The sequence below is a fragment of the Cetorhinus maximus genome, chromosome 18 (genome assembly GCF_964194155.1).
Source record: "Cetorhinus maximus chromosome 18, sCetMax3.hap1.1, whole genome shotgun sequence".
Classification (NCBI taxonomy): Eukaryota; Metazoa; Chordata; class Chondrichthyes; order Lamniformes; family Cetorhinidae; genus Cetorhinus; species Cetorhinus maximus.
Genome location: NC_135896.1, coordinates 2,300,499 through 2,314,200, shown reverse-complemented (window position 1 = coordinate 2,314,200; position 13,702 = coordinate 2,300,499). Strand labels below are relative to the sequence as shown.

At 46.2% G+C, this 13,702-nt stretch overlaps 1 protein-coding gene across 1 annotated transcript in view; it reads right to left on the bottom strand.

Annotated features, from left to right (window-relative positions):
* The window catches only part of LOC144692887 (nesprin-2-like), a 124,094-nt gene that overhangs the window by 47,360 nt on the left and 63,032 nt on the right, over positions 1-13,702 (bottom strand). Inside the window, 2 exon segments of the mRNA XM_078561983.1 lie at positions 10,846-11,012; positions 12,639-12,797. Coding sequence (XP_078418109.1) covers positions 10,846-11,012; positions 12,639-12,797 — 326 coding nt within the window.

Below are 13,702 nucleotides of genomic sequence, written 5' to 3'. Positions count from 1 at the left end.
CTTTAGCTTTAATCCAGATATCTTTAGTCAATCAGGGAGCTCCAGCTTTGCCCTTCCTTTCTCTCCTCGTGGGAATATGTCTCCTCCACACCCAAACCATCTCTTCTCTGAAAGATTCCTACTGTTCAATGACTATTTTATCCTCCAGTTTTTGACTCCAGTCCACCTGAGCCAAGACCATTTTCAACTCAACGGAATTCACTCCCTCCAGTTTAGTGTCTTTCTGCTTGATTGCACCGGGTCAGTTTTCAGAATCGCTCTAAAGCTGATGAGATTATGATCACTGTTCCCCAAATGCTCTCCCACTGAAATCTGCTCCACTTTCCCCACTTCATTCTCCAGAACTAAATCCAACACGGCTTCCCCTCCTCGTTATGATGGAAACAACACAGGTCAAAGAAGTTCTCTTTCATACATTTCAAGAATTCTAATCCTCCTCTTTGCCCTCTACACTGTTACTATCCCAGTCTGTATCAGGATAACTAACGTCCCAGAGTCATTCAGCTGGATTACAAGCACTCACAGGACTGAGTGTCTTAGCACTGGTGGTAAAACACTCAGCTGAAACCCTGTGAAAGTTGTTCCCGGGCTGTGTGATGCTTTGAGGCTGTAAAGACGCTGACAGCACAGCAGAGATAGACTCTGTGACAGTGCCGTTTCCAACAATGGGGGTTTGGAGGCCAGGTGCTGGAGGCAACAGATGTCTCTTTGGAAAAGCTGCTTGCTTAACCCAGTAAAAAGGATTAGCGTGCGGTCTGTCAGGCACTCCCCTGATCATCTGTCAGCATTCAGAGTGTGTTACTAGGCCCCTCCCTCTGCCAATTCTTGGGCCATTTACTAACCACACATCACGTGAGAATCTGCATCATACTGGAGAGGGACATATGGAACAAGGGCACACTGGGTATTCACCAGGATTAGGGTTAAATCCAGTTCTCAGCTATTAGTGCAGGAGTCCAGAATAGGTCAGGATTTGTTCGGTCTCTAATACCAGAGTTAATTTGAAATATAATATTAGAATTCTGCAGGAAAGGGTGCGCAAATAGGTCTAAATATTCCTTTCCCTCATTTCATTAAAGAGATGAATGCAGTTATCCAAGTGACATTTCAACATTCAAAGTGTTCAGTTCTTTTCGATTGAAATGCATTTACTCAGAAGAATTAAATATCCATTCGCTTCAAAAACCAAAATTAATATTCCAACACAGATACATACACAGGAGTAAAGATAAGAGAAAAAAACCCTGCATTAATATCAGTCTCTACTCCCTCAGTACTGCCTCTCCGGCAGTGCAGCGCTCCCTCAGTACTGCCTCTCTGACAGTGCAGCGCTCCCTCAGTACTGCCTCTCTGACAGTGCAGCGCTCCCTCAGTACTGCCTCTCTGACAGTGCAGTACTCCCTCAGTACTGTCTCGCTGACAGTGCAGTACTCCCTCAGTACTGCCTCTCTGACAGTGCAGCGCTCCCTCAGTACTGCCTCTCTGACAGTGCAGCGCTCCCTCAGTACTGTCTCTCTGACAGTGCAGTACTCCCTCAGTACTGCCTCTCTGACAGTGCAGTACTCCCTCAGTACTGCCTCTCTGACAGTGCAGCGCTCCCTCAGTACTGCCTCTCTGACAGTGCAGCGCTCCCTCAGTACTGCCTCTCTGACAGTGCAGTACTCCCTCAGTACTGTCTCGCTGACAGTGCAGTACTCCCTCAGTACTGCCTCTCTGACAGTGCAGCGCTCCCTCAGTACTGCCTCTCTGACAGTGCAGTACTCCCTCAGTACTGCCTCTCTGACAGTGCAGCACTCCCTCAGTACTGCCTCTCCGACAGTGCAGCACTCCCTCAGTACTGTCTCTCTGACAGTGCAGCACTCCCTCAGTACTGACCCTCTGACAGTGCAGCACTCCCTCAGTACTGCCTCTCCGACAGTGCAGCACTCCCTCAGTACTGCCTCTCTGACAGTGCAGTACTCCCTCAGTACTGCCTCTCTGACAGTGCAGCGCTCCCTCAGTACTGCCTCTCTGACAGTGCAGTACTCCCTCAGTACTGTCTCGCTGACAGTGCAGTACTCCCTCAGTACTGCCTCTCTGACAGTGCAGTGCTCCCTCAGTACTGCCTCTCTGACAGTGCAGTACTCCCTCAGTACTGCCTCTCTGACAGTGCAGCGCTCCCTCAGTACTGCCTCTCTGACAGTGCAGCGCTCCCTCAGTACTGCCTCTCTGACAGTGCAGTACTCCCTCAGTACTGTCTCGCTGACAGTGCAGTACTCCCTCAGTACTGCCTCTCTGACAGTGCAGCGCTCCCTCAGTACTGCCTCTCTGACAGTGCAGTACTCCCTCAGTACTGCCTCTCTGACAGTGCAGCGCTCCCTCAGTACCGCCTCTCTGACAGTGCAGCGCTCCCTCAGTACTGCCTCTCTGACAGTACAGCGCTCCCTCAGTACTGCCTCTCTGACAGTGCAGCACTCCCTCAGTACTGCCTTTCCAGCAGTGCAGCACTCCCTCAGTACTGCCTCTCTTGACAGTGCAGCGCTCCCTCAGTACTGTCTCTCTGACAGTGCAGTACTCCCTCAGTACTGCCTCTCTGACAGTGCAGCGCTCCCTCAGTACTGTCTCTCTGACAGTGCAGCACTCCCTCAGTACTGCCTCTCTGACAGTGCAGCACTCCCTCAGTACTGACCCTCTGACAGTGCAGCACTCCCTCAGTACTGCCTCTCCGACAGTGCAGCACTCCCTCAGTACTGCCTCTCTGACAGTGCAGCACTCCCTCAGTACTGACCCTCTGACAGTGCAGCACTCCCTCAGTACTGCCTCTCCGACAGTGCAGCACTCCCTCAGTACTGCCTCTCTGACAGTGCAGCACTCCCTCAGTACTGACCCTCTGACAGTGCAGCACTCCCTCAGTACTGTCTCTCTGACAGTGCAGCACTCCCTCAGTACTGACCCTCTGACAGTGCAGCACTCCCTCAGTACTGACCCTCTGACAGTGCAGCACTCCCTCAGTACTGCCTCTCTGACAGTGCAGCACTCCCTCAGTACTGCCTCTCCGGCAGTGCAGCACTCCCTCAGTACTGACCCTCTGACAGTGCAGTACTCCCTCAGTACTGACCTTCGGACAGTGCAATACTCCCTCAGCACTGACCCTCCGACAGTGCAGTACTCCCTCAGTACTGTCTCTCTGACAGTGCAGTACTCCCTCAGCACTGACCCTCTGACAGTGCAGCACTCCCTCAGTACTGACCCTCTGACAGTGCAGCACTCCCTCAGTACTGCCTCTCTGACAGTGCAGCACTCCCTCAGTACTGCCTCTCCGGCAGTGCAGCACTCCCTCAGTACTGACCCTCTGACATGCAGTACTCCCTCAGTACTGACCTTCAGACAGTGCAGTACTCCCTCAGCACTGACCCTCCAACAGTGCAGCACTCCCTCAGTACTGTCTCTCTGACAGTGCAGTACTCCCTCAGCACTGACCCTCCGACAGTGCAGTACTCCCTCAGTACTGTCTCTCCAACAGTGCAGCGCTCCCTCAGTACTGACCCTCCGACAGTGCAGCACTCCCTCAGTACTGTCTCTCTGACAGTGCAGCACTCCCTCAGTACTGCCTCTCTGACAGTGCAGCACTCCCTCAGTACTGCCTCTCTGACAGTGCAGCACTCCCTCAGTACTGCCTCTCTGACAGTGCAGCGCTCCCTCAGTACTGACCCTCCGGCAGTGCAGTACTCCCTCTGTACCCAGCACTAGCTCTTGTGGAGCTCCACTTCTCACCTCCCGCCACTCTGAAAAACTGCTCCTCCCACCCACGCTGTGATTTTTGTCTTGAAACCAGCTAGCAATCTATTCTGCCACATCCCCTGACTGTACGTTCTCTGACCTTATTCATTAGTCTATTATGGGGCACCTATTCGAAGGCCTTACGAAAATCCAGATAAATTACATCTACTACATCACTATTGTCTACTCTCTCTGTTACCTCCTCAAAAAATTCAATAAACTTGACCAAGCAAGATTTTCCCTATTGAAACCCATGCAGATCATTCATAGTTACGTTTCTCATTTCCAGATGTTCCACTATTCTCTCCTTTAGTAGGGATTCCATTACTTTTCCTACTCTGATGTTAAACTGGTCTATAATTCCCCGGACTTGTTCTGTCCGCCTCCTTCAATATAGGAATTACATTAGCTATCTGTCAATCCTGTGGCACCACACCATTGTCTAACAAGTTATTAAATATGAATAGTAATGCCTCTGCTATCTCTTCCCAATATTCTTTTAGAATATGTGGATGTAATCCATCCAGGCCCGGGCTATGTCCTCTTTGTTTAGTTTATTCAACACATCCTGTTTTAAACATTTTTAAATGCACTTAAGCCATTGTGCATCTCATCATTCAATGTTATATCTACTTGTTCTATCTCCCTGGTAAATGGCAAAGCAAAAATAATTATATAATATTTCTGCCAAATCTGGATCACTATCTCTGGTATTGCCATAAGATCATAAGGATTAGGAGCAGGAGTAGGCCATTTGGCCCCTCGAGCCTGCTCTGCCATTCAGTATGATCATGGCTAATCCAATTGTGGCCTTAACTCCACTTTCCTGCCTGTCCTTCATATGACTCTCTTCTAGATCAAAAACCTGTCTACATCTGAGTCATATTCAATGACTCAGCCTCCACTACTGTCTGAGGAAGAGAATTCCAAAGACTATGACCCTCAGAGGAGAAATTCCTCCTCATCTCTGTCTTAAATGGGAGGCCTCTTACCTTTAAACGGTGCCCCCTAGTTCTAGATTTCCCCAAGATTGAAAACATCCTCTCAGCATCCACTCAGGATCTTCTATGTTTCAATAAGGTCACCTCTCATTCTTCTAAACTCCAGTGAGCATAGGCCCAACCTGCCCAACCTTTCCTCATAAGACAAGTCAGGAACCCAGATTAGTGAATCTTCTCTGAACTGCTTCCAATGCAGGTCTATCCCCCTCTTAAATGAGGAGACCAAAACTGCAAACAGTACTCCAGGTGCAGTCTCACCAAAACCCTGTACAGTTATAAGGCTTCCCCCCTTTTATACCCCATTGCTATATGTATATTCTAACGTTTTGTGATTCATGTACAAGGACACCCAGATCCCTCTGTACCTCAGCATTCTGCAGTCTCCCTCCACTTAAATAATATTCTGCTTTTTTATCCATCCTGCCAAAGAGGACAACCTCACATTTTCCCACATTATACTCCATCTGCCAGTTTTTACCCAGTCAGTTAACCGGTCTCTATCCCTTTGCAGACTCTGTATCCACCTCACAGTTTGCTTTCCTACCGACCTTTGTATCAATAGCGAATTTAGCTACAATGCAGTCTTTCGTCTAAGTCATTAATCTAAACTGTAAATAGCTGAGCCCCCAGCACTGATCCCTGTGGCAATCCATTCATTGCAGTTTGGCATCCTGAAAATGACCCATTTATCCTGACTCTATGGCCGGGATTTTGTGACCCCCGTAGTGGTGGAACCCCCTGCTGGGGATGCAGTGACCCAGTCAGAAGTCCATTGATCCCAGAGGTGGGCAGGGCTAGAAAATCCCACCCAATGTTTCCTGTTAGTTAGCCAATTTCTCACCCCCCAACACTACAAGCTCTCATCTTGTGCAGTAACTTTTTATATGACACTTAATCAAATGCCTTTTGGAAATCCAAATACACGACATCTACTGGTTCTCCTTTACCCATCCTGCTTGTTACTTCCTCAAATAACTCTAACAAATCACAGAATCTTAACAGCACAGAAGGAGGCCATTCGGCCCATCACCGGCTCTCCAAATGAGCATTATGACCTAGTGCCATTGCCCTGCCTTTTCCCTGTACCCCTGCACATTGTTTCTATTCAAATAATCATCTAATGTCCTCTTGAATGCCTCAATTGAACCTGCCTCCACCACACTTCCAGGTAGTGCATTCCAGACCCTAACTACTTGCTGTGTGAATACGTTTTTTTTTCAAGTCACATTTGCTTCTTTTGCAAATCACTTTAAATCTATGCCCTCTCGTTCTCAATCCTTTTACGAGTGGGAACAGCTTCTCCCTATCTACTCTGTCCAGCCCCCTCATGATTTTGAACATCTCTATCAAATCTCCTCTCAGCCGCCTTCTCTCCAAGGGGAACAGTCCCAACCTCTCCAATCTATTCTCATAGCTGAAGTTTCTCATCCCTGGAACCATTGTTGTAAACTTCTTCTGCACCCTCTCCAATGTGTTCACATCCTTCCTATAGTGTGGTGCCCAGAACTGTACACAATACTCCAGCTGAGGTCTAACAAGTGTCTTATATAAATTCAGCATAACCTCCCTGCTCTTGTACTCTATGCCCCTATTAATAAAACCCAGGATACTATATGCTTTATTAACTGCCCTCTCCACCTGTCTTGCCACCTTCAATGATCTATGCACATATACACCCAGGTCTTTCTGCTCCTGCACCCCCTTCAAAATTTCACCCCTTATTTTATATTATCTGTCCATGTTCTTCCTACCAAAATGCATCACCTCACACTTCTTCACATTGAACTTCATCTGCCACCTATCTGCCCACTCCACCAACTTGTCAATGTCCTCTTGAAGTTCCACACTGTCCACCTCAGTTCACAACACTCCCAAACCTCGTATCGTCCACAAACTTTGAAACTGTCCCCTGCACACCAAGATCTAGATCATTTATATATATCAGGAAAAGCAAGGGTCCCAATACCGACCCCTGGGGAACTCCACTACAAACCTTCCCCCAGCCCGAAAAATATCCATTGACCATTACTCTCTGCTTCCTATTTTTCAGCCAATTCTGTATCCACGTTGCTACTGTCCCTTTTATTCCATGAGCAATAACTTTTCTCACAAGTCTGTTGTGTGGCACTGTGTCAAATGCCTTTTGAAAGTCCATGTAGACCACATCAACAGCATTACCCTCATCGACCTTTTCTGTTACCTCTTCAAAAAACTCCAGCAAGTTAGTTAAACACAATTTCCCCTTTAGAAATCCATGCTGGCTCTTCCTAATCAACCCATATTTTTCCATGTGACTACTAATTCTATCCCAAATAATTGTTTCTAGAATCTTGCCCACCACTGAAGTTAAACTGACTGGTCTGTAATTGCTGGGCTTAACCTTACAACCTTTTTTGAACAAGGGCGTAATGTTTACAATTCTCCAGTCCTCTGGCACCACCCCTGAGTCTAGGGAAGAGTGAAAGATTATGGCCAGTGCCCCTGCAATTTCTACTCTCACTTCCTTCAATATCCTTGGGCCAGGATTTTTCCTATGGTGGGCGGGAGCGGGAACGGAGCTGATCGCTGCCTGAGATCGGCTCAGCACCGCCATTTTATACAGGCGGGCTAATTCAGGCCCGCCCAGCGTAATACGTGGCCGGTAGTGCTCAGCACTATCTGTGCGGGCAGGGGGGTAGGAGGGAGAGTCGGGTCCAGCGCTCTTTCACGCATGCACATGAAAGATCGCAGCAATCTCACAGAGGTGCCTCAGGGAGGTTGAATGGGTATTAAAATATTTAAAGAATCGATTAAAACATTTATTTAAATATGCCCCCTCATGTGACTGTGTCACATGAGTGGGGACATGTTTTTATATTTATGAAAATGAATTAATTTATTTAATAAAAGCTTCAGGAAACCTCATCCCGCCCGTGGATGAGGTTTCCTGAAAAACGTGAAGGCCGCCTGGGCTCTTCGCCTGTCGGTCAACCCTTAAGGTTGGTCAGGCAGTGTTCACAAGTGGCTCAATTAATTTCTTAATGGTCTTAATAGGCCATTTCGGCAAACGGCAGCCAGCTCCGCTGAACGAAATATCGCGATGACGTCGGGATGCAGGCCTGATGTCACCGCGCGTTATTTTACGTTCCAGTGTGTTGGGCCCGCCCCCGCACGCCAACCGGAAAATCCTGCCCCTGGGTGCAACTCATCCGGTCCCGGTGCCTTGTCAACTTTAAATATCGACAATCTATTCAACACTTCCTCCTAATCAATTCTGAAATGTGCTGGAACAAAGAGACATGCTGTTGAAGCAGTGGGAGACAGACACAGGACAGGTATTCTTGGTATTGTCTTGCAAACTGTCCTGATGAGTGCAAGACAAAAAGCTTTGACAGCATGTCTCTTTTTTTTTAGCAATAGTCTAATAAATTTGTCCAACACAGTTTCCCTTTCCTGGCTATCCTTGAATGGCCTAACTTCCATCATAGGCTTCCTTTTTAAATTGATGCACCTGCAAAATATTGAGAAAAGATAGAGAGGGGATAAGGGGAGGTGGAGTGGCTGTGCTTATTCAGATTAACCTATTCTGCAAAATATTTTAAGTTCCTTGATAATTTAATTTCATAATAGTTCTTTGTCTTCCTAATTTTTTTGGCCTTCTCTCCCAATCTCTTTGTGTTCTCTCTTATCCTGCATTCCTCTACTGTCTATGTGCTTAACGTTTGCCTCTTTCCTGACCCTCAATTGTTCCCTTTTGTCTTTATTCATCAGTGAAGTCCCACTAGTGTTTAGTCTGTTCTTTTCTTTTAGCAGAATCTATCTCCCTGACTCCGAACATCGTCATTGTTGTTTTACCAATATTGTTGTCCATTTTATTTTAAGTTCCATTCTTACCTCTCAAAAATCAGCTTTCCTCCAATCTATTAACCTGGTTTTTGTCATATTTATGTCCTCTATCATCACTCTACTTTTACTTTTCTTATCTGCTCTGGTTTATTCCCCATTACAAGATCCAATAGTGAATCTTCCCTTGTTGGGCGTTTCACATATTGGGTTAGAAAGGAGTTCTGTTCACATTGTAGGAACTATCTCCCACTTATCCCCTTATCCTACTTCTTCTGTCTATTTAAATAAAAGATAGTTGAAGTCCCCCATGATTATTATTCTATGTTTTTTACTCAATTCCCTACTTTATCCGCCTATTTCTTCCTCCATCTCCTGTCCATTATTAGGTGGTCTGTAGATAACATCTATTAGTGTGATTGGTCCTTTATTAACTTTTATTTTTATCCATACGGATTCTATTTTTGTTTTGCTGCATCTCTCTTTTCTACTCCTATGAGGTTATTCTGAACAAGCACAGCTACTCCACCTCCCCTTATTCCCGATCTATCTTTTCTAAACATGTTACACTCTGCAGTGTTTAATTCCCTGCCCTGGTTTCTCTGCAGCCACGTCTCAGTAATCCCTATTACATCTGGTTCCTCCCAGCACATGACTGCCTCCTTTTCCTCTGTTTTATCATGGACACTGTGTACATTACTGTACAGAGATTTTAACTCATTTTTAATAGGATTTATTTTCATTTTATGTTTAATCACCTTTGTACACTCTTGTTCTAGAACTCTATTTATTCCCTTGACGTCATTGTCTTCCCTCACTTTATTCTTTCCTACATTCTCCTGCATTGTTCTGTTTACACTGAGGCTGCTTACGTTTCTCGTGGATCCCTCCCCACCTCTTACTAGTTTAAAGCCTTTGCCACGTCCCTGTTTACACTTTCCACCAGGGCACGGGTCCCATCCCAGTTCAGGTGGAGCTCATCCCATCAGTGCAGCTTCCTCCTGTCCCAGGACTGGTGCCAGTGGCCCATGTAGAGGAGTTCCTCTTTCCCACACCAGCCCTTTAGCCACGTGTTAATGCTCCTGATCTGTTTCTTTGCCATTTTGCACATAACTCAGTCAGTAATGCAGAGAGTATTACCCTTGAGGCCCTGCTTTTTAAATTCGGAAGCTAACTCCTGATACTCTTTCAGCAGGACCTCCTCCCTCCTCCTACCCATGTCCTTTGTTTCTACATGGGCCATGACAACTGGATTTACCCCCTCCCTTTCCAAGTTCCCCTTCCAGTGGTGAGATGTCCCTTAACCCGACACCTTCTGGATTCTCATTCTTGGCTGCAGAAGTTGTTAACTATCCCCCTACTTACAGAGTATCCTGTTACTACCACAATGCTCTTCACTACTCCCCGCCCCCCATACTTTAGACTAGTCTTATTTATTTAATTAAAATCTTTATTCATGCTAATATGTAGTTATATCAAGCAGTTTAACTAGTTAAGCTAAAAATTGAATACGCTTTCCTGGCCCTACAGCCCTGGTTCAGAGGGAAAAAAATGAAACCTTAAAACTCACCAACCAATCACCTACCTGCTTACCTAAATAATGCCTCTGGACTACAGCTCTCAGGTCTCCTGCTCCCTCTCTCAGACCACTCCTTATTCTGTAAAAGGCCAGAACAGCACCTCTTCCCCCACTCACCCAGTTCCCTGAGTTATGTATTTTGTCGAAGCGATACATTGTCGAGCTTGTGTGACTTTTTCATGCATAAGCAAAAACCTCCTGTATATAAACTAGTAAAAATTCCAAAGATCTGGGTCAGGCTCTGCTGCCTAGAGAACCAGTTCTTACTAGCCAGTTAAATAACAGTGTAGCTGCCACTAGCTGGTATTGTCACTAATCCTGAGACCCAGGGAATGCTCTGGGGACCTGAGTTCGAATCCCACCCCGGCAGATGGTGAAACTTGAATTTAATTATAAAAAACCTGGAATGAATGATGAGCATGAAAACCATTGTTGATTGTTGTCAAAAACCCATCTGGTTCACATATAGGGAGAAGTGTGATATTTGGAGGGATCATGTGCCCTCACCTCTCCGACACCCTGTTCCATTCACACCTGTCTCTTGCCTCTTCCTATTACCTGACCTGTCCTTTTGGCCCCCTCCCCATTAACCTACCCCTCCCCCTGCTCAGTTAACCTCACACTTGCCCCTCCCTCGTCCACCTGCTGCTCCCCCGCCCCCTTTCCCCTTGCCCCTCCCCTTACCTGGCCTCAATGACTTCGAGGAGATGCTGCCAGTGACTGTTGATAAGATGAAGTTTGTTGTCGATCTCGGGGGCCTTTGATGTGCTGCTGGCTTTAATCAGTTCATCTCCCAATTGCCTCAGCTGGATCTTGTTCTTGTTGTAGAGTTTAATTTCCCCCATACAATCCTAAAACAAAAACCACAGACAATCACCTCAAACCGAGCACAGACACAACTGAGGCTGCACATTTAGTCCAGTTCTAACTCTTCCATCCAGTAAAAGCCACTACAATCGTCCCAATTCATCATCCGACATTCGCTCTTTCCATAGGCTCCTTCTAAAGGTCACTCTCAATGTAAAAGAGAAATTTCTGACTTATTACTAGTTTGAACCTGTCTCTCCTTGTTCTACTCTCACATTTCAGCTTCAACAAATTTACCAGATTTAACTTGATCGCTTCTTAACAACAAAAAACTTGGTGCATTCATATAGCACCTTTAACATTACAAAGCATCCCAAGGCCCTTCACTGGAGTTTTATCAGATACAGATTTGACACTGGGCCACATGAGGGTATATTAAGGATATATTAAGACGGACATAAGGATAGACTAAGACAGGCAAGCAGAAACTTGGTAAAAAAAGTAGGTTTTCAAGAACATCTGAAAGGAGGAAGAGAGATAGAGGTGTAGAGACATGGAGAGGTTCAGGGAGTGAGTTCCAGAGTTTAGGGCCCAGGTAGCTGAAGGCACAGCCACCATTGATGGAGCGATTAAAATCAGGGATGCTCAAGAGGCCGGAATTCGAGGAGTGCAGAGATCTCAGTGGGTTGTGGGGTTGGAGGAGATTACAGAGATAGGGAGGGGTGAGGCCAGGGAGGGATTTGAAAACAAGGATGAGAATTTTAAAAATTGAGATGTTACCAAATCAGGGCATTAAATAGATAGGAACACTGTAAATTGGAGGAGGCCATATGCCTATTGCTCAGCCATTCAAATAGACGATCTGTGCCTTAAACCAACAAGAATCTATCAACCTCAGGCTTGAACAGTTTCAACTGGCTCTCAGCCCCCACCGTTTTATTTTGGGGGAGTGGTGTGGGGGGTGATGGCCGCAGAAGAATTGGAGATTTCCACTCCCTAATTCCTGATGTTACCCTTGCACAGCCAACTTGAATTTTAAAGGTCATGCCCCCTCATTCTGAACTCTCGCTATCTACTTGTCAGCTCCTTTAATCATTCAAAAACACGTCAATTAAATCACCTCCCAAGCTTCTGAAATCAATGGAATACAAAGCCAATATCCTGCAGCCGTTCCTTATAAAGTCATTTTCTGAGCTCCAATTTCATTATAACAGTGACACATTACTTCACCGGGTGTAACATGTTTTGAGCTATCCTGAGCATGTGATGGTATGATAGCAATCTCTCTCTCTCGCTCTCACTCTCTCGTTAACCTCCGGCACTTTCCAAACCCACCACCACTATCATCTAGAAGGACAAGGCCATCGGATAGATGGGAACACCGCCACCTGGAAGTTCCCCTCCAAGTGACTCAGTATCTTTACTTGGAAATATATCGCCGTTCCTTCACTGGCACTGGGACAAAATCCTGGAACTCCCTCCCTAACAGCACTGTGGGTGTACCTACACCACATGGACTGCAGCGGCTCAAGAAGGCAGCTCACCCCCACCTTCTCAAGGGCAACTAGGGATGGGCAATAAATGCTGGCCTAGCCAATGATCCTCACATCCCCAACAATGTATTTAATACAAGCTAACTCAGCACAGGCCAAAGGTAAAGAATCCCTCACCTTCTGGAGTCTCTCGATCATCTCCTCGACACCAATGTCTGTGTTCTGAGAGACTCGATCTTCCATCTGCTTCAGCCAGTCTTCCACCTGCTTGCTCTTGGTGTTAAACACAGCCCACTGTTCGAGCCGGTCACGTATCTCCAGTGTTCGCAAGGACACCTACAGGATTAGTGGATAGAGCTAGTTAGTGGTATTACTGCAAGGAGACAGATGCACTTAGCATCAGACGGGAGGAACTGCAACGGATACTGATAGACAAATAGTCCAACACTAGACTTCACAACTTGTGACTGTACCAGGAGAAGTTCTAGAATTACTGCTCGTCAAACAGGATATGCATTTGCCGACCAATACATTCTCGCTTACTCCTTATCAGAGTAAATTTAGGTGGGAAACAGCATTTATTAGATGCGTCTCCCTTTGTTTTAGTACTTTTTACCCATTACCCTTTCTCTCTCTTGGAGCACCCTGAGCTGGGCAGCACCACTCCTGATCCAGAGACTAATTCACAGAACACTGCACAATGTCAGGCGTGCAGTGAGGGGCACCTAACTGGAGTTATATTAATATAGTGCCTTTAGTGTCATAAGGCATCTCAAGGTGTTTCGCAGGAGCATTATATATAAAAAAATTCTCAGAGTAAAAAAACTTGCGACTAGGTTAGTGCTGGATAAATACTGTCTCCACCACCCAACTTCATACTGAGCATGTGAACATAGGAAGAAGCAGGAAAATCCTGTTCCATCATTCAATAAGACCATGGGTGATCTTCTTCCTCAATTCCATCCTCCTGCAATATCACAATATCCCTTCATTCCTTTAGAATCCAAACAGCTATCAATCTCTGCCTTGAATATACTCAACAACTGAGTGTCCAGAGCTCTCTGGGCTAGAGAATTCCAAAGATTCAGAGTGTGAAGAAATTTACCATCTCAGTCTGAAGCGGCCGACACCCTGTTCAAAATAAGTTTTTTTTATTATTCGCTCATGTGGGCATCTCTGGCAAGGCCAGCATTTATTGCCCTTGAGAAGGTGGTGATGAGCTGCCTTCTTGAGCCGCTGTA